The 27029-nt window shown below is 39.0% G+C and overlaps 2 protein-coding genes across 2 annotated transcripts; both read left to right on the top strand.

The window, feature by feature from the left end:
• Positions 1–18429: 18429 nt before the first annotated feature.
• On the top strand, positions 18430–20358 carry LOC145075659 (uncharacterized). The gene is made up of 4 exons (XM_079021820.1): positions 18430–18635; positions 19093–19096; positions 19445–19762; positions 19876–20358. Exons 1-4 carry the CDS (start codon positions 18430–18432, stop codon positions 20356–20358), a joined length of 1011 nt encoding a protein of 336 aa, XP_078877946.1.
• Positions 20359–20618: 260 nt separating this feature from the next.
• On the top strand, positions 20619–21557 carry LOC145075658 (uncharacterized). Its single transcript, XM_079021819.1, has 4 exons — positions 20619–20787; positions 20881–21119; positions 21193–21427; positions 21517–21557. Exons 1-4 carry the CDS (start codon positions 20619–20621, stop codon positions 21555–21557), a joined length of 684 nt encoding a protein of 227 aa, XP_078877945.1.
• Positions 21558–27029: the final 5472 nt, after the last annotated feature.

Below are 27029 nucleotides of genomic sequence, written 5' to 3'. Positions count from 1 at the left end.
GAGCCACCGCAAGGGAAAGTACCGAGATGGTTCCTCTTCTAGTGGGACCAAGGTTGATCCTGCTAAACCCAAACCTAACCCGAAGGAGGCAGAGTGCCACCATTGCCACAAAATAGGGCATTGGAAGAGAAGCTGCCCAGAATACCTACAAGCCATCAAGGAAGGAAAGATCAAGCCGTCTTTCGCAGGTATTTACACAATTAAATCTAATGATTCATCTCATGCTATTTCTTGGGTCCTAGATACCGGGTGTGGTTACCACATTTGTTCTAAATTGCAGGGACTAAGAAGAAATAGGGATGTGGAGCGTGGAAGAATAAATCTAATCATGGGGAACAAAAGATCGTCGCCTGTGACCAAGATTGGAGTATATTCGCTAGTGCTTAGTAATGGATTATGTTTAGATTTGAATAATTGTTGCTACTTGCCTAAAATGGAAAGAAACATCATTTCGTTTCATGGTTTGTTTAGACAAGGATTTGGATTTTCTTTTAATAATGAGAATGGTTCAATTTATGCTTATCTAAATGGTGTCTTATATTTTAAAGCAATGCCATGTAATGAAATTTATGAAATTGTTATGATTGTAGATAAACTAGGAAATGATGTTTTGTGCATGGATTCTTCCAATAGTATGGATAGAGCATCCTTGTGGCATTGTCGTCTTGGACATGTCAATAAGAAGCGCATAGCCCAACTCCAAAAGGATGGAGTGTTGGAGTCATTCGACCTTAGGGAAGATGACACATGCGAATCTTGTTTACTTAGAAAAATGACCAAGTCACCCTTCACTAGCACATGTGAAAGGGGTGAGGGTTTAATGGACCTCATACATACCGATGTATGTGGACCCCTTAGATCAACCACAAAGGATGGGAACCGCTTCTATGTGACTTTTAGCGATGACTATAGTAGATATGGGTATATTTACTTAATCAAGCAAAAGTCAGAAACATTTGAAAGGCTCAAAGAATTCAAAATGAAGTGGAGAATAAATTGGGCAGGAAAATCAAGATGCTTCGATCCGATCGAGGAGGAGAGTACCTAAGTCTTGAATTCCACGACTATCTCAAAGAATGTGGAATAGTTTCGCAATTGACGCCACCTAGGACACCGCAGTTGAATGGTGTGGCAGAAAGGCGTAATCGAACCTTGTTAGACATGGTTCATTCTATGATGAGTCGTGCTTCATTACCTATATCATTCTGGGGGTATGCCTTAGAAACTGCCGCCCATATCCTTAACCGAGTCCCTACTAAGAAGGTTGCCAAAACACCTCACGAGATGTGGACAGGGAAAGCTCCCTCGTTAGCACGTATCAAGGTTTGGGGTTGCGAGGCTTTTGTAAGACGAGATAATCATGACAAGCTCGAACATCGTCGTGAGCGATGTATTTTCATCGGCTACCCTCAGAAATCCTTTGGATATCTCTTCTATAGACCGAATGACAATGTTGTCTTCGTTGCAAGGAGAGGGGTTTTCCGAGAGCGAGAACTCATAAGCCAAGGAGACAGTGGGAGGCAAATTGAACTTGAAGAGATTCAAGAATTGAATGATGAAGGAACCTCTACCACTGGTGCTCAACTTGAGGAGGAAACTCCGGTTGAACCGATTGACGAGTCCTTACCTCTTAGACGTTCCGAAAGAGTTAGAGTTCAACCCCAGTTTTATGGTTTTCATATTACTACCGAAGGGGACACGTATATTAGTGATGGTACACTAATAAATCTAGATGAACATAATAGCTATAAGGAAGCCATGGCAGGCCCGGAGTCTGCAAAATGGAAGGAGGCAATGGACAGCGAGATCCAATCCATGTATGACAACCGAGTTTGGAATTTGGTTGATAATGTGCCTGGACGTAAGACCATTGGGTGCAAATGGATCTTCAAGAAGAAGATCGACGTGGATGGAAACGTAAACACATATAAGGCACGATTGGTTGCGAAGGGCTTTACTCAAACTCCCAGAGTTGACTATAATGAGACTTTCTCACCAGTTGCGAAAATAAAGTCTATTAGAGTGATGCTAGCTATTGCCGCATTTCATGATTATGAGATTTGGCAAATGGATGTCAAGACTAATTTCCTTAATGGGAAGTTGGCTGAGGATGTTTGCATGGCTCATCCAGAGGGTTTTGTTGATCCGAAGCATCCAAATAGAGTGTGTAAGCTTGAGAAGTCCATTTATGGACTTAAGCAAGCGTCTTGCAGATGGAATCTTTGCTTCGATGAGAAAGTCAAAGAGTTTGGATTTGTACGAAGCAAAGATGAATCATGTGTATATGTCAAAGCCAGTGGGAGTATAGTAAGCTTCCTCGTTCTGTATGTCGATGACATACTACTCATAGGAAACGACGTCCCGACACTGCAGGAGGTTAAGTCCTGGCTCGGGAAGTGCTTCGCTATGAAGGACCTCGGAGAGGCTTCTTATATCTTAGGTATAAGGATAGTGAGAGAACAAAGTAAGAGACTAATAGGACTTAGTCAGAACACTTACTTGGATAAAGTGCTAAAACATTTTAGTATGGAAAATTCAAAGAAGGGAGAATTACCTATACAAAGTAATGCCAAGTTGAGTAAGACTCAAAGTCCGAGTATCGAAGCTAAAATAGCAGAAATAAGCCGAGTACCATACGCTTCCACATTTGGCTCAATCATGTATGTTATGACTTGTAATCGCCCTGATGTAGCCTTTGCTTTGAGCATGGTTAGTAGATATCAAGGGAACCCAGGCAGAGCCCATTGGATTGCGGTCAAGAATATCCTTAAGTACCTTCAAAGGACCAAGGAATGGTTTTTAGTCCTCGGAGGGAGTGATGACTTGAAGGTGCGAGGGTATAGTGACGCCAACTTTCAAACCGACAGGGACAACTACCGTTCGCATTCGGGATGGGTCTTTACCCTGAATGGAGGAGCAGTAACTTGGGAAAGTTCCAAGCAGGAAACCGTAGCTGATTCAACGTGCGAATCAGAGTACATTGCAGTGAGCGAAGCGTCAAATGAGGCAATATGGTTGAAGAACTTCATTGGTGATCTTGGAGTTGTGCCTGCCATAAAGGAGCCTATGGAAATTTTCTGTGATAATGAAGGAGCGGTTGCCTTGACCAAGGAACCAAGGGATCATGGTAGATCTCGTCATATTGACAAAAAATATCATTTCATTAGACATCGAGTAGAAGAAGGACAACTCGTGGTTAAGAGGATATCATCAGAAGATAACCCAGCAGATCCGCTTACAAATGGACTGAGCAGGGTTAAGCACTTACAGCATGCTAGGAGTATTGGGTTGAAGGATGATATTAGTTTAGATTAGATAGTATTAGAAACGTGTAATAGATAAATGTGATTAACATTTGATGATTAAATAAAGGAGTATAATGTTACTGTCTTATGTTAGTTGTTTAGCTATTGTTTCACTTTGCATGTTTTGACTTCCAGAATAATTGAGTTTATTAAGAATAATTGAATTATTCAAATTGTCCACAATCGTTCATATGTTGGAAGTAGGTATGAATTAAGATTGTCATGAATTGGTGTGTAGACTGTCTAAATGGTATTAGACATAGCAAAGGTTTGTTGCAACGTTCATGAGTGCTTATGAACTAGTTTTGAGCATTGGAACAAACCCGCGCTTGCTGGAACCACCTTATGGAATGTGACGAAAAAGGTTGATTGCAAGACGATAATATCATATGGTCTTAAAACCTAGATATATGGTTTGTTATTTGTTAATTGGTTGTACATTGATAATGCGAAACCGCATCAGTAAATTGATGTTATAAAACGCATTGTTGTGTATAGTTGATTAATGAATAAGTAAATGCATATAAGTCGAAGTTTATCTGTTACTTTTATCCTAAGAGGGTAAAAGCGATATCTCGGCCGCTCGATGATTTGATTTGAATTATGTGTCGGGCCCGGTCAGAACTAAATTGATGTGTTCGATTAAGTTCTATGTCAAATAAATCTGAGATCGAGAAACCAACTGCTGGACAATTGGTTCCATAGAATTGTCAGCATGATATCTAAACAGAGGACTGTACGATCCCTTATCTAAAGGACAGGACTGATAAGATCAGAGTTTGACAACGTCTTTGAGAGATACGATTGCTAATCGGATTATGCTTGTGTATATAGTTACTAGACTTATCCAAGTTGGAGACTGTTAGAATAGTGTCTAAGGCTGCAACTATATTTGGTAAGTATTTGACCCGATTGTGCATGGTCCTTTTGGGTTGCCTTCACCATAGCAACTTAACATGATGATTTATAATGAGAGAAGAAATATTATTAATATATTATGAGAATAATATAAGGAATAATAATATTGTTATTTGATTAATATAAGTCATAAATTAATTGGGAATTAATTTGGTGACTTAAAGTGATTAATTGAATAAAGGGGCATAAACTGTCAATTGTATGATAGTTGTACTTTGGGCTATGATTCCTTATGAACAAGGGAGTGGACGATTTTAGGGTTAGGAAAGGCCTAGAAATCGTCCAAGGCTTATCAATAAGGAGATTGGATTGCTTAGGGCCTAAGCTATCCAATTAGGGTTTAAGGGTGAAACCCTAGAAGGCTCACTAGTATAAATAGACCCTTAAGGCTAAGAAAATCGGCACCCTTGTGATTAAAGAAACCCTGGTCGACTTTTCTGACCCTTCCCTCTCTCTCTCTCTAATCATCCTCTTGCTAAGTTGGTGTTTGTAAGCCATTAGAGGAGTGACATTTGTGACTCTAAGCTCCAAGGACAAGAAGATTCAAGCAAGCAATTCAAGGTAATTTTTCAGATCTGATTTCATGTGTTATAATATGAATGTTTTCATTAGATCTATCAATCAAAGTCTTGGATACATTGCATGTTCAATTAGAGAAACCTAGATCCAAGCATTAGGGTTTGTATGTGCACATAGGAATGTTCTTATGGCTCAAACCCATCATTTGTTTTCTCCAAATTATATACTCGTCCGATCATATTAATCCTGAATGCACAAATGTTCCACCATTTTCTTTTAAGCCCAAGCCCATGTTCTTCAATGCTCCATGGTCACTAGCCCATTCTATGTATCATCGCCACTAGTTATCAAGCCCATAATCATTGTTGTCCTCCACGTCTAATTGCTTCCTAAAGGTCCCAAACATTCCCGAACCACTAGTTTTCTTAAAATCTGTAATTATGCTCATGCAACTAGAAAGTACCCGAAATAGTCTTAAAATAACAAAAAGCAAAATATGCATGATGATTAGCTAAATTATGAATGAAATATGCTAAAATAAACTATAAAAGGAAGTAAATAAAATGAAACTATCACGTATATGTATTTTTATGAATATAATACAGTGGGTAACGAAGGGTAATGAAATGGTACTAGTGTGCCAACGGTGTAGAAATGGTACTAGTGTCCCAACGATGTAGAACTGATACTAGTGTATTAATGATGTAGGAATGTACTAGCGTACCGATGATGTAGTCACCTAGCATAGTATAGGTGACGACCACTAGACTATTCATGACAGTCCCATGGAACAGAAGACAGGTTCATAACCTGTAAGCAATGGAATTCGAGCCCATTTGATGCACTCTACCCTACTGAAATGTATTGTAGAGAAATCCCTATAACAACACTGGCAGCAACGATGATTGTGATTAACTGTAAGATAAGCCCTATTGACATGTATTGCAGAGAAATCTATGTAATAGTATTGTTAGCAATGACGATTAAGATGATCAATAGGAAAAATCCTTAGGAATGAAAATAGATGCAACGACCCAAAAATCAAGGGTAAAATTTTCATTTTTATTATAGTCAAAACATAAATATCTTTTAATCCAGACATTCCAAAATATAGTTAATTAAAACATTTATCAGAGTTCATCCAAAAATCACTTATTGCGGAAAACATAGGTGTGTGTGTTGCGATCAAGCCGGACCCTTCTTTGCCAATTGATGATACCTGAAACGAAAACTATAAACCATAAGCACGAAGCTTAATGAGTTCCCCAAAGCATACCCCACACAATCCACATAACCACATAATCCATATCAGCTATAACAGCTACATAAACCATATCAATCACACAAGCCATGCATATAAACATATAGGGATGTCGTGGGCCCCAGGGTCTAATACCTTCGTGTCATGGGCTCCCCCATGGTCTTTACCTAAAATGTCATGGGCTCCCCATGATCTGATATCCAACTGTCACGCGCTCCCCCCGGGGTCTTCCATGTAAATGACATAGAGTCACAAGCATACTACATATCACGGAACATAACTATCCTACTACATAACACACACGTACACACACACACACACACATATATATATATATATATATATATATATATATATATATATATATATATATATATATAAACATATACATCTATGTGCCATGAGCTCCCCCCATGGTCTTTACCTGGTATGCCATGGGCTCCCCCCATTGTCTAATAACCAATTGCCATGGGCTCCCCCGGGGTCTTCACATATCTAGTCAATAACATACTAGCACATCTACATTGACATGCACACAAGACACATCAATAGTAAATCCACAATGACACTACAACTAACTGAATGGGTCGGCCTTGGTGCCTTAGACCCATTGGTATGGTGAGGAGACTCACCTCGAATGCAAAAGCTTCCCGAATGACATCCTTAGTTGCTGCCCCACCGACTTCTCGAGTTATCAATACCAATCAATATACCCAATTAGCAAGTGGGTTTCATACTATAATCCCTAATCCATACATGGGGTAGGATGACCATTCTACCCTTGGCCCAGTATGATCCAAGACTGAGGCCCAAGCCCAAAACCAAAGCCTAACTCTATAATGCCCATAATCTGTCAATGGGCCTAACCCGAGAAGGCCCAATACCAAAAAGGCCTTGAATACTGAATAGTCAACCCCAGTCAACTCCTGGTCAAAGTCAAAGTTAACGGTCAAGGTCAACAATGCATGTTGACCCAACTCACCGAGTGCATCTAGCAACTCGTCGAGTCACCTGAGTAACTCGTCAACTCGCCGAGTTACCTATGTAACTCGTCGAGTTCCTTAATGTCCAGAAGACCACAAACTCATGCATACCAAAACTCTAATCCTTCATTGCACTCAACCATAATCTCAAAAACAAAATGGGTAAACCCTACCCGAGTCGTCGAGTCGACTAAGGGACTCGATGAGTTCCTTCAGTCCTTTCTAGTAGGATCCAAGGTCCCAAACGTCAGATCCAAACCCCTAGGGTTGAGATACCGTGTAAAGTTGCTAACTTTACATGCATGCAAGACACTAAAGGCTAAAAACACTTAATCAAGGCTTGTCAAGGGACTTAGAGCATGAAGGAGGGCCAAGACTTGATAAAGTTGGCAAGTTTAAGTCCCCAAAGGCCCTGAGATGTCCATATCTAAATCAATATCCTCATGCTTAAAACCAAGAATGGTACTAAACTAGGATAATAATGGCAATAAACTTTCATAGAAGGGGATCTAAGCAATGGAAGGTCAAGGTTTCGACTTTATACCTTAAAATGGTTTCCACACTGGAGGAAATCCCAAATCTACTGCCTTCCACTTAATCCAACCACTTCAAGCTTCAAGTTCCTTCCAAAAGAGCACCAAGAATCACTTTCCAAGCTCACATACACACCAAATGGGAGATGAGACACGATTTAGGGTTTCTCTAGACAAAGGAGGTGATAAGGGAGGCTACAAATGTGGCTTAAGGCCTTTAAATAGGGTACAAACACTAAAAATTAGGGTTTCCCTTTTCAGCTCCTACTCCTCGAGTTGGTTCCTTCCAACTCGTCGAGTAGGTCCTTCATTCCGTGTCCAATATGATTTCTACTCGACGAGTTGGAGCTCCCCAACTCGTCGAGTCCCAGCCCAAACTCTAAAAATGTTGAAAACTAACCAATACGTAAACCAAACGTTACGAATCTCCCCCACTTAAACTAGACTTCTTCCTCGAAGTCTGCTGATGCAAAAGTCTGGATAATGCTTCCTCCGCAATCTTTCATGATGCACCCCTTGCCCTATCAGGGCCAAATCCTGACCGACTCACTATACCAGGCCTTCAACCCTGCTTCCTATATCGGGTGTCACTCCTTTAGAGTGAAGCTTTGAGAGCACTTCAACCATGATGAAGCTCGTGTATCGAACTCTTACCAAAAAACAACAACCCATTCTGAACCCAATGAATATCGACACCCGACATCTCGAAGGACACAATCGTCACCCCGATCATTCTATGACCATTCAATAAGGCAACATAACTCAACCACACCAGGCTCTCTCTAATCATGATTATCCCGACGTTACCAACCGACTGGATTCACTTACCATAACCGGGTGTCGAATGCCTATATTCGGAATACCAGATTCCTGTTTGGTTGCTGAGCTGACTAGCAACCTCACACTCGCCCCACGCAACCTCCAAAAGAGACCTCGTCTATAAATAATTGTCCTAGCTATACAGCTACTTATGGCTCCATCAATCTTTCTGACACATCCAATCATCATGACCTAACAACATGTTGCCACTGAATCCAATGCAAATGTGTGTGATACTAGAATAACAATAGTCTTACCACATTCCCCGTATCCTTTAATATGTCATTTCCTGATTCCAACATGTCGTGGCTCTATTAGAGATAGAACCAATCTGAAACGCATCACGATAACTTAAGCTACCATCGAACCAAACCTATTAATTACCATGGAATCCTGTATTTTATGTCCTGGGCATATAGATGCTTCCAAATCTCATCTTACTGAAACAATATTCTGTACTGCACACTCGCAAACTCCGATTCGGGATATTTCCCAAAATGAATCGATACTCCGCTCCTACCTTGAAATTCACAAATCTGCATTTCCATAATGCACCATAACTTCTGACATCCCTTACTTGACCGATTAATAAATACCCTTTTCCGATCCTCGACTTCTAATCTTGTACCCGATCCAACCACTAGGTTCCAAACAGATCAAATATCAGGACTACCCAGCCGTAGCCCTACTGTGACACGCACTACTCCTCCACATGATCCTGCAACTCAAGATACAAATTTTGGCTCAATAGTCTCTATCGGTTTAATTCTAAATTATCATAACCATCCGGGCATGCCCACATACAACTAATCGAACAATCCTTCCGGTCCTGATTCTAATTAAGTTGCGGATTACCCACAACCTTGCGAACTGGCCTTCCCTGTTCTAAATCATTTGAATGAATCTGTGAATGCTACGGCTATACCCGCATACTTACAACACTTCCCACACTATCCGACAACCTTGCGAATGCTACGCCTACATACGCGTACTTATAACACTTCCAACACTATCCGACTATTAGTGAATGTTATGGCTCCCCTGCAGTTTTACAACACTTTCCATACTTTCCGACTGCTAGTGAATGCTACGACTCCCCCTTAGTCTCACTTCACTTCCTTAACTATCCGTCTACTAGTGATTGCTACGGCTCCCCACAGTCTTACATCACTTCCCCTACTATCTGACTACTAGTGAATGCAACAACTCCTCCACGGTCTTACAACACTTTCCACACTATACGACCACTGTCCATGGCCCTATCGTTCATCTACCAATCTGAACACATCTCAACGTTGCGTACTCACGTGATCTAACATCCCAAATTGAACTCAAGTACTGACTGGAACCCATCCTGGTCCCCTCCCCCAAAGCCTGCTATCTGTCGTTAAGAAGATGCGATCCAAATGTTGGGGAGTTTCCTGAACTCCCAACCTACCGAGTCCTACATTCAGACAACTACTAGGGTCACCTTCCTTTTCTAATGGGGATGTGAAATGCATCCTAGTTTCACCCTTTCTTTTGTACTGGATACTTGGACGGCTCTCCCCCACTTAGATTCAACTAAGTCCGCTTGGTAAATGAAAATTGAAGAATTCCTAATCCTTATTTCGTTCCAATGATCAATCTGCTGATAACCGGTGCTTACCAAACTAGTGCACCATAATAACCCTTCCTAAAACAACACAACTCCTGAAAACCAACTAACACTTCTTGAATCCCAGCAACATCAATGACTCTAGATGCTTAAAAATGATATTTGTAATGCCCGTAGATCAGGCCTAGTCAATTTAGAGACAATGAGCATCAGAAATGAATTTTTTATGGAAGATTATTTAGAAGGAGTAATCTTAACTAATTTGTAGTATATGTTACAAGGATTCTGTACATATAAAGAACGCCGAAATCCGAGTTATAACGAAGAAGTTATGACCTGTCGAAGTTTCGCGACAGAACCGACACGACACAGCGCGACGTAAATAGTGAATTTACGTTAGAGCAATATTTGGCCTTAGCGATCTAAATGAAAGTCGTAGAATACGTTAAACCGAGAGCGTGCAAAAAAAGAACGTCCAAATCTGACTTTGTATGAGGAAGTTATGATTTTTCTAAGTTTCAGCTTAGCAGTATGCAACCCGAAGTTTGAATATGAGATCGAGGGATTTATAGCCGAAACACTCTAAACAAGAATCGAAGATCTCATCGATATTAGTTCAACGGTAAAAAGACAGACGAAAACGAAAGTCAGATGAAGAAGTTATTAGTTTATAACGGAGTTTTCCTGTTCCGGCCTACTAAAAATAATATAATCAAAATTAAATCAAAATTAGCCGACGGAGTCTAAACTACATTTGTAGAGCATAATCTCACATACGCATGGATATAAAGAACGTCGAAAACGGAGCTCGTATGCGAAAGTTATGAATTTCTGAAGTTCGGGGCGCGAACCCCAACACTGTGTCAGAGTTCACGACATGAAAAAGGGGTTCATGACGTGAACTCAGTGCTGACGTCTTCTGGAGCCTGACAGACTGAACATCGCGACTACGCACCTGATGACGTCCACGGCCATGACGTGAAATGATGTTTCACGACGTGAAATCTGAAATTTTAGCCCTATAAATAGAAACCGAAGGCAACCGGGTTTGGTTGCTAATTTCTCAACCTCTCTCCTACTCTACTCATCTTTAAGCCTTCTTTTAACCCCCCAAAGCCCCGGTACCATCCCCGATACCTGAAGCGAGTCCCGAAGCTCTGAATATCTCGAGAAGAAAAGAGTTTCAAGTCGAAGCTCTGTCCGCGAGAAGCCCGATGTGTGAAGATATCCCAGTTTCACTGGAGAATTGCTACTCGAAGAGCCGTAGTGCTGTCCGAGCATCGTCTAATCAAGTGAGTGTGTAGTTACTTTCTTCTACCGCATATATATGAAGTATTTGCTATGAAATACGTGTTATGTGTTTATACGTTGTTTGTTTACTTGAGATGGAAGTTGAATGAATGTTTTATACAGATTTTTAAATGATTTAAACTATATATGTAATTTATATCCACAAATATGTTGGGTAGAACATGAGTAGATGAAATAGTTAGTGTGTGTGGAAAGATGAATTTGAGGATGAGAAGAAAGATGATATAGATCATAAGATGAGGGTGACAGGTGAAAAATGAGTGAAACCTTTACCCAAACGATGGCCCCCGTCATTCATCAGAGTAGGGATGACAACCACAGACTATTCTAGACAGTCCGGCGGAACACTAGCAGGCTCGCAACTTGTAGGTGTTGTGAACGATATGTTCACCGGTGTACTCTAAAAACCCATTGATATGTATTGCTAGAGGAGTATCGGAACCAATACTTTCAATAAACGAGATAAACCCCGTCGACTATGGAGTTAGCGCTTGGTAACTACGGATATAGTGTCTGTTGAGAAAACCCTGGCAACGATGGATTTCGTGCTGATTCCTTAGGATAATCCTTAGGAATAAATGAATGAGGAATAGCTGATTCTTAGGGTAATCTTTAAGAAATAAAAAGGAGATAATGGGTGGGTAATTGGGTTGATTGTGTGATGATTAAATATAATATAATATTTTATTGTGGGTTGAAAACCCTATATGCTCACCAGGCTCCGAAGCCTGACCTAATCAGTTTTCTTTGTATCACATGTATCGATACGAAGGCATATTTCACCGAGAGATTAAAGGAGATGTAAATCATTAGTGTAAAATAATGTAAGTTCTGTTTATGCTTATGCGTATGTATTGACCAGGACATCCAAAATGTTTTAAAATGAATAAACTGCATTTCTTCGGATATGCTTTGATAAGGAATTTTTCATGTTTTCTGGGAACAAATTCCGCAACACTTTTAATCAAAGGATTACTCTGATTTTACAAAACAAAGCATACACACATCGGTCTTTTCTAGGCCGTGAATTTGGGGATGTCACAATATCACACTCAGATCTCGGAGTCCAAAGGATGGATAGTCTAACCAAAACTTCAGCAAAAACTCTCTCTTCCCTCGGCAATCCCGAATGCTCTTCCAAGCACAAATACTAAGACTACTGAAACCTAGTCATGATTCCCTCGTACAAGCCCTCGATCCAATCCCGACTACCCAAGATGACATTCGAACACTAGGAATATGCTACTTATAAGGGTACAACCTCGTACTATTCCACCAAAGATTCATGGTATGTAGTTGGCATATAACCCTTCTTGAATATAATTAACTCAACCACCAATAGAGATAACAACCCCAAAATAACTGGAGCAGGTGCACTCACTGCTCCTCTCTGATCATCAGACAGTCGACCTCCTTGTCGCCCACCTGATCACAACGAAAATATAACGGGCTTGCCCCCTATGGGCAATCCCTACTGACATGGCCAAACCTGCTACACCTGTAGTAACCCAGATAATTGAACAGATTCCGACAATGAATTGGTGCAATCACAATACACGTTGAACCCGCTCTGCGAGACACGTTCGTCTGAACATTTCTCAAAGATTCCTCGGCATGCTGACTGGCATCTGAAAACCCTTGATAACTCAGAATATAGCAGAGAACCAAACCAAGATCCAACTTATCATAATTCCAAAGTGATGCAAATTCCCGATATCCACCTGAAGTGGCAGAAGATAAAATATACGCAAACACCTGAAGGAATCCCGACCACCTCCTCCCGTGTTACCTCGTCTGCCCTGAGGACATGGTGTAACTCTTCCTTCCAATCCCAATAACAATCCAAAACCTTGGAACGAACCACCATCGTCAAGTTTCCACAAGCGTTGCACTGGATCCGTCCTGCTGGCCTCTCAAAAGCTGATCCGAACTCTTGGGTCTCTGCCCAAGATCTTTCACTAAATTCACCTAACCTAAACCTCTCTCATCAAGGTACTCCTACTCAATCTTCCGTTCTCGGTTCTGGGATCCATATCATTCAGGGTCTCACACCCTGACAAACTCACCAGCTCAATCGTCAACAGCTGAACTGCAATAGTTGGAACAACCTCTGCTCTAAACCGGCTACAAACTACTCCCAAGACATAGTCTCCAATTCCAAAGCACGATAAATCACACAACCAATCCTTGCCGCCTGATACAAGAGATCCAAGGCGAACTCAAAATCCTGGCAGTCCTTTTGCTAGCTGGCTCACCACCGGAGCCGGGACCAAACTCTGGTCCTTCCTTATGCGTGCCCATCCTCAAAACGCAAGGCAAATATCCTCATGATAGGAGCATAATCAAGAGTTTCTTTCCCCCAAGCTTCTTAGATTCTCCAAGACTCTCACCGATTAGAGTATGGATCATGTGCTTTCAGTACTACAAGCCCACTACTACCTTCCACACCTATCCATACTTTCCTCAGCAATCCTCCCGAATCCTCCAAGTCACTTACTCCCTTGGTATACTAAATTTCTGCTAAACAGCAACACGATATCTACCGTAGCACCTCTTAGGCCCCCCTAGGTTCCGAACTTCACTGAACCGTCCTACTAAACTCACTGGAGCATATCCTAGTCTTTCCTAGGTTCCCAACCACACCCTACCCTCAGTTACTAAAGGATTACCATTAATGTCAACTAGCTACATCATGAATATAGCTACATGCAACAGAGATCAGATAATCCTTCGAGTAAAAGCCTTAACCCTAGAACGGTTGGAATCATACGAGAGCTGTGCAATAGGGTCAAGTCCATCACTCTGAGATTATCCAGTCTGTGCCACATGTGACTTAGCATATTCACTTAGTAGCTAACTCCCATTAATAAGAGTCCTACAAAGCACAAAGCAAGCATCATTCTGGTAATGGTAAATCTAACCAGCATACACTAGACAAGTCAGTCTATCCACACGTACAATCCCAAGTAGGTAACACCTATCACTAATCTCATCCTAGCCTTTCCCTAGGGTACTCCCCAACCTATGAAACTATCATTGGACATTCAGTCCTCGTACCACTACCCATGCTATCCACCTCCACCCGTCCTCACTGTCGGCTGCCTTATGCATGCAAATTGTACACATAACAAGAAATGAGCCAAACCAGTCATTCTAAGGCTATAAGATCCTAACCGTATATAATTTTTAAAACATACACTTAGCAGTTATCAATAACAATAATCATTCTCATTCTAACATGGCGTCCAATATCCCCAAGGCTATAAGCATCACATATCAGACCAATCTATTGTTGACTACTCAGCACTAGCATGCAAGTATACCAGCTCATACAACGTATAAAGGCATCTCCCTAGCCCTAACTAGCATGCACCACACCCTTTCTTGTCTTCGAAAACTCTTTCCTTGAAAACATTTTTCTTTGAAAATTTTATAGATCCTCAGTTTGAGTTTAGACACACCCGAAAGTATGTCCGAATCCCTCAAACCAAGGCTTTGATACCAACTTGTAACAACCCAAAAATCAATGGTAAAAATTTCATTTTTATTATAGCCAAAACATAAATATATTTTAATCCAGACATTCCAAAACATAGTTAATTAAAACATTTATTAGAGTTCATCCCAAAATCACTTATTGCAAAAAACATAGGTGTGTGCGTTGCGATCAAGCCGGACCCTTCTTTTCCAATCGATGATACCTAAAACCAAAACTATAAACCGTAAGCACTAAGCTTAGTGAGTTACCCAGAGCATACCCACACACAATCCACATAACCACATAATCCATATCCGATATAACAACTACATAAACCACATCAATCGCACAAGCCATGCATATAAACATATAGGGATGCCGTAGGCTCCTCCCAAGGTCTTACTCCAGGATGTCGTTGGCTCCCCCCATTATCGTATACCTTCGTGCCATGGGCTCCCCCCATGGTCTTTACCTGGAATGCCATGGGATCCCCCATGGTCTGACATCCAACTGTCACGGGCTCGCCCCGGGTCTTCCATGTAAATGACACAGAGTCACAAGCATACTACATATCACAGAACATAACTATCCTACTACATAACACACACACACACACACATATATATATATATATATATATATATATATATATATAAACATATGAGGATGTCGTGGACTCCTTCCATGGTCTTACACCTATGTGTCATGGGATCTCCGCATGGTCTTAGCTATTTGCCATGGGCTCCCCCATGGTCTAATAACCAAATGCCACGGACTCCGCCCGGGGTCTTCACATATCTAGTCAAAAACATACTAGCACATCTACATCTACATCTACATGCACATAAGACATATCAGTAGTGAATCTACAATAATACTACAACTAACTGAATGGGTCGACCTTGGTGCCTTAGAACCATTGGTATGGTGAGGAGACTCACCTCGAATGCAGAAGCTTCCCAAATGACATCCTTAGTTGCTGTCCCACCGACTTCCCGAGCTATCAATACCAATCAATATACCCAGTTAGCAATTGGGTTTCATACTATAATCCCTAATCCATAAATGGGGTAGGATGACCATTCTACCATTGGCCCAGTATTATCCAAGACTGAGGCCCAATCCCAAAATGAAGCCCAACTCTATAATGTCCATAATCCATCAATGGGCCTAAATCGAGAAGGCCTAATACCAAAAAGGCCTTGAATACTGAATAGTCAACCCTAGTCAACTCCTAGTCAAAGTCAAACTCAATGGTCAAGGTTAACAGTCGATGTTGACCCAACTCGCCGAGTGCATCTAGCAACTCGTCGAGTCACCTGAGTAACTCGTCAACTCACCGAGTTACCTATGTAGCTCTTCGAGTTCCTTAATGTCCAGACGACCGCAAACTTATGCAGACCAAAACTCTAATCCTTTATTGCACTAATCCGTAATCTAAAAAAAGGGTAAACCCTACCCGAATTGTCGAGTCGACTAAGGGACTCGACGAGTTCATTCAGTCCTTTTTGTGTTCACCTTTCTAGTGGGATCTAAGGTCCTAAACTTCATATCCAACCCCCTAGGGTTGAGATACCACGTAAAGTTGTTAAATTTACATGCATGCAAGGCACTAAAGGCTAAAAAAACTTAATCAAGGCTTGTCAAGGGACTTAGAGCATGAAGGAGGGCCAAGACTTGATAAAGTTGGCAACTTTAAGTCCCCAAAGGCCCTGAGATGTCCAGATCTAAAGACATATCCTCTTATCATGCTTAAAACCAAGAATGGTACTGAACAAGGCTAATAATGGCCATAAACTTTCATAGAAGGAGATCGAAGCAATGGAAGGTCAAGGTTTCGACTTTATACCTTAAAATGGTTGCCACATTGGAGGAAATCCCGGATCTATTGCCTTCCACTTAATCCAACCTCTTTGAGCTTCAAGTTCCTTTTAAAAGAGCACCAATAATCAATCCCGAATCTATTGCCTTCCACTTAATCCAAACTCTTTGAGCTTCAAGTTCCTTTTAAAAGAGCACCAATAATCACTTTCCAAGCTCACATACACACCAAATGGGAGATGAGACACGATTTAAGGTTTCTCTGGACAAAGGAGGTGATAAGGGAGGCTACAAGTGAGGCTTAAGGCTTTTAAAAATGGTAAAAACCTTGAAAATCAGGGTTTTCCTTTTTAGCTCCTACTCGTCGAGTTGGTCCCTTCCAACTCGTCGAGTAGGTCCTTCATCCAACGTCCAATATGATTTCTACTCGACGAGTTGGAGCTCCCAAACTCTTCGATCCCAGCCCAAACTCTAAAAATGTTGAAAACCGACCAATACCTAAACCAAGCGTTACAATAGAAAGAAAACATACTGACACGTATTGTGGAGAAATCCTTGTAACAATAATGTCAGCAATGATGACTATGATGACTCTTAGGGAAGAATAAAGAAGGAAAACAAGGATGGGTAATCGGGTTAATTGTTGATAACTAAACACATTAACTATATTATTATGGGTTGAAAAACCTATATACTCACTAGGTTTCCCAATCTGACCCACTCAACTTCTTTGTATCACAGGTAGCAGCACTAAGGTACATGAATGATGAGAGATTCAATGAGATGTAGACTGATAGTCTAAGGTACTGTAAGACATATTTATTCTTATGTTTTGTATCAGTTATGACATCTCAAGATTTTTATAAATCAATGAAAAACATTTCTTTGGAAATACTTTTACGAGACCAAATCCACATTAATAAATAAACTCTGCTTTAAATAAACAAAAATACAAAGATTTAAAATGGTCATAAAAATGGGGATGTCACAAGTTAACCTATAATGTATGACCTAATATGGTTAATGAGCACATCTTTGATCTTTCTTTGATAATAGATGCAAATTTGAAAACATAGAACTCGACATAATTATGAAATCGCTAAAACTAATGAAATTCTATCTATAGTTTCATATATGTTATTCAAGATAGCATAAAAAGGGGACACAATTTAATAATAAAAATAATTAACTGAAATTCTAAAGAGGGTAATCTGGATATATTCATTAACGAGGACTAGCACAACCATAGTCCTTGCGCTCTTAAGCACTTCAATATTTAAAAAATTAAATGCAAATGTTAAGGGTGCGTTTAGTTGCGGAAAAATGGGCCGTTTTCCGGAAAAATTTTCCAAGAAAAATGAGAATTTTGAAAACGCGTTTAGTTCGTCTATTTTTCTAAATTTTTCATGGAAAATGAAAATTTTCCGTTTTCTAAAATTATAAAGAAATTGGAAAATTTTGGAAAACCAATAATCATTGTTTTCCATATTTTTCTATTTCTAAATTTTTTCTAAAATATAAACACACATACTCTCATCCCACCCACCTCTACCTACCTCCCCCCACCCCACTCACACACACACCCACCTCACCCCTCACAAACACACACACACACACAAGCACCCACCCACCTACCCCCACCCCCACACACACACCCCTCACCTCCCACAAACACACACACACACACACACACCTACCCACAAATACCCACCCACCCCCACCCCACCCCACCTCCCCCCACCCCCAAGGTCTCACATGTTAAAATGCACCATCAAATTATTTGGTAACCATGGATTATCAATGTGAGATAGACATGAATTATTGATGCTCCACTTTTACGACTACAACCCAATCTCTTGGCCCATGGCCCAATTGTTGTGATTCATGTGCGTCCAGACTCCAAATCAAGTGCGTCCAGATTCCAGATCAAGTGCGTATCACTCTACAACCCAAGGTCTCACATATCGATCTCAATTCCTTCCATTCGCCGCCATAGCAGCTCCTCTCAACGACAACGGCTCCTCTCTCCGACAGAATCCCATCTTTGCGTCTGCTTCTTTCTGTGCTTGTTATTGCAAAAGAAAACTCAGGTAAATTTAATTCTATTTGTAGCTTAATCGATGTATTTAGTGGTTACGATTTCACATTTTGTTGGTGTTGACGAGAATCAATTGTTACATAATCGATCTCAAATTCTTTCCCATTTCTTTGTTATCCATCAAGTCTCAAGTGTCAACACCCTTTTTACCCATCACGCTACGTATACAGTTTCACAATTTTTTCTCATCTAAGGATATCTTTCAGTTTCGATTACTAATTACGAATCTACTTCGATAAATAATTGCATATATCGTTCTGTTTGATGTTTTCTTTCACTTTTTATTGGTGGTGATGAAATCAGTTGATTCTTGCCCTAGTTTCAGTTTATGGACTGATTTCTTGATGTCATATAGAACCTCGATCTTCATTATAGATATCTATGCCAATTTTAGTATAATACATTTTAAACTTATCCCTCAATATTGCTTCAATTTCATGTTTGTACAGGAATGTAAAACCCTAATGAGATAACATGAATTTGTGTTTTCAATTTCATGTCTGTATATGTAGATAGTAATGCAAGTGTGTGTATCTCTTTGTGTGTAAATCTGTTTATGTATGTAGCATTCTCCTATTTTATCTCTAACATAAATGGCCTATAGTGCAACTCTGTTTTATGATTTGATCCCTTATATTACTGTACATGTTCCTAGATTCAATTTTAATATAACCTATATTCATTTTAAAGTCTGAGTTAATTACGCATTGTAATCACAAAACTCCTAATTAGTTTGGTTACTCTGTTAGATTTAAAACCGTTTTAGTGTGTTTAGTTTTGAATAAATTTGGTTATATATAGATGTGTGGGCATAGTGGGGATGCAATGGAGTGGACAGAAGCTTGTGAGAAATATTTCTTAGAGATTTTAGAGGAAAGGGTCAAGAGAGATCCTAATGGGGCTCCAATCTTCAAAGGAACTGATTGGACACAAATGGATGAACAGATTTTTATGAAATTTGCTTTAAGATATGGTCCCGAGAAGGTGAAAGCAAAATACCACCGCCTTAAATCTGTTCATCTAAAGTTTAGTGAATTGATTAACCATACTGGAGTCACATGGGATGCTATTTCTGGAAAAGTGTTTGCTAATGATACTGTTTGGAATGATTTTTTTAAGGTATAAAATATCTTAAACCTAATAATTTTATTAATGTTTGACTTATTTTGCTAACTAATAAAGTATTTGTATATCATATATTACAACGAGATAAAGTTTTCAAATTGTTCAAGAAAAAGGGTTGTAAGATTTATTCCTTATTGAGTTTGGTCTTCAATAGTTCGACTGCTTCTGGTGCTTTTCATTACGCCTCAACTTGTTCCCCTCAAACATCAGAAGAAGAGCACAAAATTGAGGATGAGTATCTAGAGGGTGGTAGTTTTGGTGAGAGTGAGTTTAATGGGGGTAGTCGGAAGGGAAAGCGTATGTTGGAAGAGGAAATGGAGGGTTTACCAGGTTCAAGAAGAATGAAAAAAGGTCCTGGAAATTCCAAATATGATACCTTGTTGGATGCATTTTCAGAATCAATAGTCGCTAGAAAGGAAAGAGATTTAGCAAGAGCAGAACATTATAAGTCAAAGTATGGTGATGTAACAAGCTCATTGACCGAGGAATACTCGATTAGTGATTGTATGACGACTTTAGAAGCTACACCTGGTGTTGGTGCAAGATCTTACACTAAAGCATTGTCCTTCTTTCCTGATATTAATTGGTGAAAAATGTTCCTAATGATGTCTGAGAATAGGAGGAATCAGTGGCTTGATAGTTTAGATGAGTAGTTGTTTTAGAATTTAGGGATGTCATATAAACATATTGCACTAGTTTATGTTTTGATGTTTAAGTATAAACTTGATGTCATTTTGTGGAAAATTTTGATGATATGTATGGAACTTGATGTGTGATTTTACTTTTTTTTGTGTTATTTTACTTGATGGGCATTAAATTCAATGGTTTATGGTGCAGATAAAGTGTCCCAATGTCATATTCATTGGATAGTAGCTCTTACTCAGATGATGACGATGATGAGTTGGATGATATGATGATGATTGCTTTCTTAATAAAGAATAATAGGAATTTTATTGACCGAACTCCTTGTAGGACATCTATGCTAAGTGGAAAAGAATACATTCGAGAGATAATGTGCGGTAATCCTATCCAGTGATATGAAGCAATTAGGATAAAGCCACATGTTTTTTTAAACTTGTGTGATAAACTAAATATGATGAATTTATTGGAAGATCGAAGGGATGTTAGTGTAGAAGAAGGTTTGGCAATGAGTTTGCGGATTTTATGTCATGGAACAAGCCATAGAATGATTTCGGATCGTTTTCAACATTCTACGGGGATTGTACATTATTGGTTTAAGTATGTGTTAAGAGCTTTGAAGGCATTTGCTCTTACAGTAGTTAAAACAACTAACAGAGGTGAAGTTCAACCAGAAATTCGAGCAGATTCGAGATGGTATCCATTCTTTAAGGTATTCATTGATCTCTTTGTTAACACTTATACATAAAACCTCTATCTCTCTAACATACATAATTTCAATGTAGAATTGTATCGGTGCTATTAATGGCACTCACGTAGCAGCTTGGGCTCCATTATCAAAACAAAAGTCATTTCGCGGAAGAAAAGCAGTGCTTGTTACACAAAATGTGATGGCGATTTGTTCCCATGATATGATGTTTACATTTGTGTATGCCGGCTGGGAGGGAACTACAAATGACTCTCGTGTATTTTATGACGCTGTTATTAGACCCGAAAACAAATTTCCAATACCGACCGGTGGTAAGACTTCTCAACATTTCTTTACCTAATTTATTTAATCTAGTTTCTAAATACTCGACTTAAATATATATTTTCTTTATGTGGTGTAGATTATTTCTATGTTGTTGATAGTGGGTATCCAAATCTATAGGGATTTTTAGCTCCATATCGTGGTGAGCGGTATCATCGGTCTGATTGGCAAAGTGGTAGTGGAGTTAGAGGAAAGAAAGAATTATTCAACTTTGTACATTCATCTGTTCGGAATGTCATAGAGCGGGCATTTGTTGTTCTTAAAAAAATATTTCACATTTTGAAATATATACCAAACTATCCGTTGAGACGTCAAATGTTGATCCCGCATGCATGTTGTGTAACACCCTGATCCTCAGGTATTGATAAGATATTTCGGTTTGAATTTTGGAGGACCTACTCGGCGAGTTGGCTCCCCAACTCGTCGAGTAGTAGCGAGTTTGGAAGCGGGGGTTTAATGGTCTACTCGCCGAGTCCATTATGCTACTCGCCAAGTAGATGCTAGCAGATGAAACCCTAGATTCCAGGGCCTTGCACCCTATTTAAAGGGTCATTAGCCTCCCTTGGCCTCTCCTTTACAGCTCCATACCTCCTTAGAACCTTGATTCGTGTGTGAGTGTGTTCTTGTTGATTTTTTAGCTTGAAGGAGGGATTTGGTGAAGGAATCACTTGAGGAATCAAGCTAGAAGAAGCAAGGGCTCGTGGGGATTCTAGATCTACTTCTGTGGAGCACTTCTTGAAGGTATTAAGCTGTCTCTTGGCTCATTTCCACCCAAAACCTCTTGTGCATGGATTCTAAGAAAGGGCTTTTGTGTTTAAGCCAAGATCTGAAGTTGTAACTTCAGATCTGAACTCCTTTTGGCCTTAGGATGCATAAAGTTATCAGTTGAGCATAGCATGTCCCTTCCCTCAAGTGTTTGACCCCATTCCAAGCTTAGATTTGCTATTTTAGGGCCTTAAAGCCTTGCATGCACGTAAAGTTTGCAACTTTACGTGGAAAGCATGCCTCAGGAGCCTAGATCTGTAGTTTGGAAGCTTTGCATGGCTCAAAAAGGGTCTGTATGGCTTGAGATCTGAAAGGACTCGGCGAGTCACAGGGGGTGACTCGGCGAGTCATTTGAAGGCAGGCATGGACTCGGCGAGTTGGATGAACAACTCGGCGAGCCCGATGAATTTTGCCATGAACTCAGTGAGTTGGATGAACAACTTGGCGAGTCGGATGAAGGTGGCCTAGAACTCAGCGAGTTGAAGGAACAACTCGGTGAGTCGAGTAGGATTTCCCAATGGATGGATCTTCGTAGACGTGTCGAGTGTCAAGCAAGGGAACTCGACGAGTGACCTTAGGTTATCAATCAAGGCTGTATGAACTCGATGAGTCGTCTCGATGACTCGACGAGTAGATGATATTTTAGGAAACTCGGCGAGTCACTAGTTGTACTCGGCGGGTTAGGGTCAACATGGACCGTTGACTTGACCTTGACTGTAGTTGACCCGAATGGACTTTGGGGAAATGACTGGATATTGTATGACACTTTTTAGGCAGTTGCGTGGAGCAGCCCGTGGGGTACATCTGGTCGCAACATGTCAGTTCAGCATTCGTGACAGGTGAGTCTTCTCACCATACCCATGGGTCTAAGGCACCAAGGCCGACCCATTATGTGTTTATGACATATGTGGTAGATATTTTGTGTGCTGTTATGTGATGGCATGTTATGTATGAAGACCCCGGGGGGAGCCCATGGCATTGGATGTAAGACCATGTGAGGGTAGCCCATGGCAGTCCTAGGTGAAGACCATGTGGGGTAGCCCATGACATTGGATGTAAGGCCATGTGGGGGAACCCATGGCAGTCTTAGGCAAAGACCATGTGGGGTAGCCCACGACACTTTCTCAGGTTTCATGTATGCATGGCTTACGTGATATATGTGTAGCTTTTATAGCTAACAGGATATATGATATGTGGTTTGTATATATGTGGTATGCTCTGGGAAACTCACTAAGCATTTCGCTTACAGGTTGTTGATTGTTTCAGGTACTTCAGAGCCGAAGGGCAAAGGCAAGGCGTGATGACGTAGCGTGCACTCTACCTCTCTTTTTGTGTGATGGGACTATCTGATGTTTTCAAAAGTACATTGAAATTGTAATAATTATGATTTGGAAAACAAATGGTTTGGAAATTATGAGTGATGGGAATTGTTTGAGTAATTAAAAATGAAAAAAAAATTATTGATAAAAATTGGGTCGTTATATGTTGTGCACTGCATAATTATATACGGATGGAGGATAGGGCAGACACTTTATTCAATACATATGGTGGTGAAAATTTTCAAGAACTCACAGAAGGCTTTAACGTGGTTCAAGAGGGTTTTCCTTTGGATATGACAGATCAAGATGAAATGCTTCAAGTTAGAGATTCAATTGCTAACATGCTATAGGAAAGACATACACAACGTCGCCGGGGGCGTTCACAATATTGATAGCATTAAAATAGTAAAACTTGTCTTATTAAAATGTTCATTTTTATGTTAAATGATACATTGAATTTTATGTTGCTTCTTATATATTAAATGTATGTGTGGGTGGGGGTGATAGGTAGAAAGAATAAGGGTGGTAGGTAGGGTGGGGTTGGAGGTGGTGGTGGTGGGTAGGTAGTGGTAGGGTATGAGTTAGGGTAGAGTGGGGTGGGATAGGGTAGGTGGGGCGGGGCGGGGTGGTGTTTGTGATATTAGTTAAAATAACAAAAAATGGAAAATGAAAAACCGATAGAAAAATGCACATCTAAACATGTTTTCTAATTTTCTAAAACAGAAAATGAAAAATGAATAAGATTGAACTAAACGCGTTTTCTAAATTTTCCAATGAAAAATGAAAACGGAAAACGAAAACTGAAAATGGAAAACAAAAAACAGAAAATGAAAACTGTTTTTCCGCAACTAAACGCAACCTAAGTTATTAAGTATTCTTTGTTCATATGTAATCGTGAACCAACAAGACTTCCATAAACCCAAAAAAAAATCGTAAATAGTAGAACTTACTCAATAACAGCAAAAACATAAATTCTAGAGATGCGACCAAAATCTAACCATTCTTTGGGTTGCATAACGGAAAACAAAGAATACATTAATATTCAATTGCAATATTTTGGTGCTCATAAATATAATACCAATCTAAATTTTTTCTCTATTATGTAGTTGGCCATCCAAAACCAGATGAATTTCCACATATCCTCGCCTTGCAACTTATGCTGCTATATAGGCAGTAGCGAGCTTAAGATGTACATTAACACAACTTGCTTATAGACTAAATGGAAGAAATGACAACTTACTTTCATTTTATTTGTGTATTATGTAGTCCTACTTCCAATTATTTTTATTAAAAAATGAACTTTCATTTCTAATTATTAATTAAGGAATTTACCTAATATAACATTGTACTCTTAATTATTTTTTTCTTATTAGAACATTTTACTTTGGGGTAAATGCAAGAAATGACAACACACTTTATGTTATTTTAATAAAAGAATTTACCTAATTGTAGGAGTGAAAATTGATTTGCATTTGTATTGCGTTGCTATACTTAGGTAAAATTTTGAAAGTATAATGTTGTATTAAGAAAAAAATAAAAGTAGAATGCTATAGTAAACAAATTAATGAAAGCAAGTTGCTTTATTTTTCATGTGATATATTTTCTCATTTAAGTTGTAGTACTTAGAGGATCATATCATGGAGAAACATTGGGTGCTATGGAAGAACAGACCCCATCACCCTATAGTGTTTTTCTCCATTTTATTGTTTTGCAAGTTTTTAGTTGATTATAATCCTTCTTGCTTAGTGAAAGCTACAAAAATGTATTGTAAGATTGAGAAAAACACCTTTATTTTTACTATTTTATCTATTTAACGACTTTAACTACTTTTTGTGGTGATTAAACTATTGTACTTTTTAGGACTATTTAAAAAAATCGTTTTTATCAGGCTACCAAGTTCTTTATTACATTATTGTTGTTTTTTTACTGCAAGTTATGGTTGTTCAAAAACTATGATATTCGTCTACTTGTTATGGGTTCGGTGGAAAAAAGGTGATGTTCGGGTCATTATGTTGCCCAGTAATATAAGTCCGCTTTTTTATAAAGGTATTAATTATTGTATTTGTAGTTTACCAAAAACAACTACAATATTTATTAAAATATACAAAATCAAATATATCATATAAAGAGTTATATAAAGAGTTATGTTAGACAAGTCTTCACATAGAATCTTTATTCTAACTCATTGAAAGACACTTCATTGCTCGAATTTAACTCACAACTATATAAAAGCTAATACTTGCTCCACATATGCACCTTAGAAAAAGTTAAAGCTACAGATTTACAATATTTTTTTTCCAATTCCTACATCAGAGTTGAGAAAGATTTAGGTGCTGTTTGTTTTTTCGAAGCGAAAATTCATGAAGTCTGCGGATCACCTCTGCAATCCTCTGTAGCAGAAAAGGTGGAACAAACGGCTGCAGCCTATAATAAGAAACATGTTTGTTTTTTAACATCTGCAGACTGCTGCATTAAACTGAAATTTAAATAAACTAATTTTATAAACTGAAAATAGTTCTCAACATCGAAATTTAATAATTCTAGTTTTAAAACATTGAAATAATAATAAAAAGAACATGTAAAAAAACAAAAATATAAAACTTTTTTTCTTAAAAAAACTTTAAAAAATGTAAAAGAAGCTAATAGTTTTATTCTAGAAAAAAAACTAATTTTAAAAAACATTAAAAAAGAAAATTATAAAAAAATTAAGAAAATATTGCAAACATTGTCTACAGTTCGTAAAAAATTACACACGTTAAAAAAGATGCAACTAAAATTGAAAAATTAATAAAACGGTAAAAATAATTAAAAAAATCATGTTAAAAAAATCTTGGAAATTATAAAAATAATATGTGTTACATCCGTAAATAAAAATTTAAGAAAATCAAAGTTTAAAAAAAAAATTAAAAAAAAAGTTATACAAAAATTCTTAAAAAAACACTTAGAAAAAATGAAAGCTGAAGAGGTTAGAAGAGGCAAGTCAAGTGTTGCGTCACGCAGCACACGCGCAGAGGTTTTGTAGTCTGAAGTTTTTCAAAAAACAAACTGCTTCGAGAGAGAAAGTGCTACGCGTGTGCTACGCCGCACAACAATAAATGATTTGAAGATGTTTTTTTTTATAGAAAAACAAACCCCACCTTATTCTTGTTACAACCTACTCCATTTTCTTGTCGCATGCATGGTGCTTATTTCTTATTTGTGAATGATAGTCAAAGAGGGTCTACGTTTGATTCCACATGTGGATATACTAATGCACCATTAAATTAAACGTAAGCAACATTATTACATTTATTAAAAAGCATTCATTTTTTCCGTCTTTTGGTTTTGCCAATACATTTTTTCAATTTGTCATCTTAGACCCTTTTAGTTTTTATTTGCAGACGATACTTGTACTCCGTGCAATAAAATTAATTCATCTTCAAGGCTTGTACTAATGTTTTGCTTGGTGGAGGAATGGACACAGACATGTAAGTAAATGTGCATGACACTTGCTCTTCAATGAAGGTGA

Source organism: Lactuca serriola, chromosome 9 (genome assembly GCF_051521515.1).
Source record: "Lactuca serriola cultivar US96UC23 chromosome 9, Lser_US96UC23_V15, whole genome shotgun sequence".
NCBI classification, from domain to species: Eukaryota; Viridiplantae; Streptophyta; class Magnoliopsida; order Asterales; family Asteraceae; genus Lactuca; species Lactuca serriola.
Note: the sequence above shows the minus strand (reverse complement) of the source record. Positions and strands in the feature narration are given on the sequence as shown.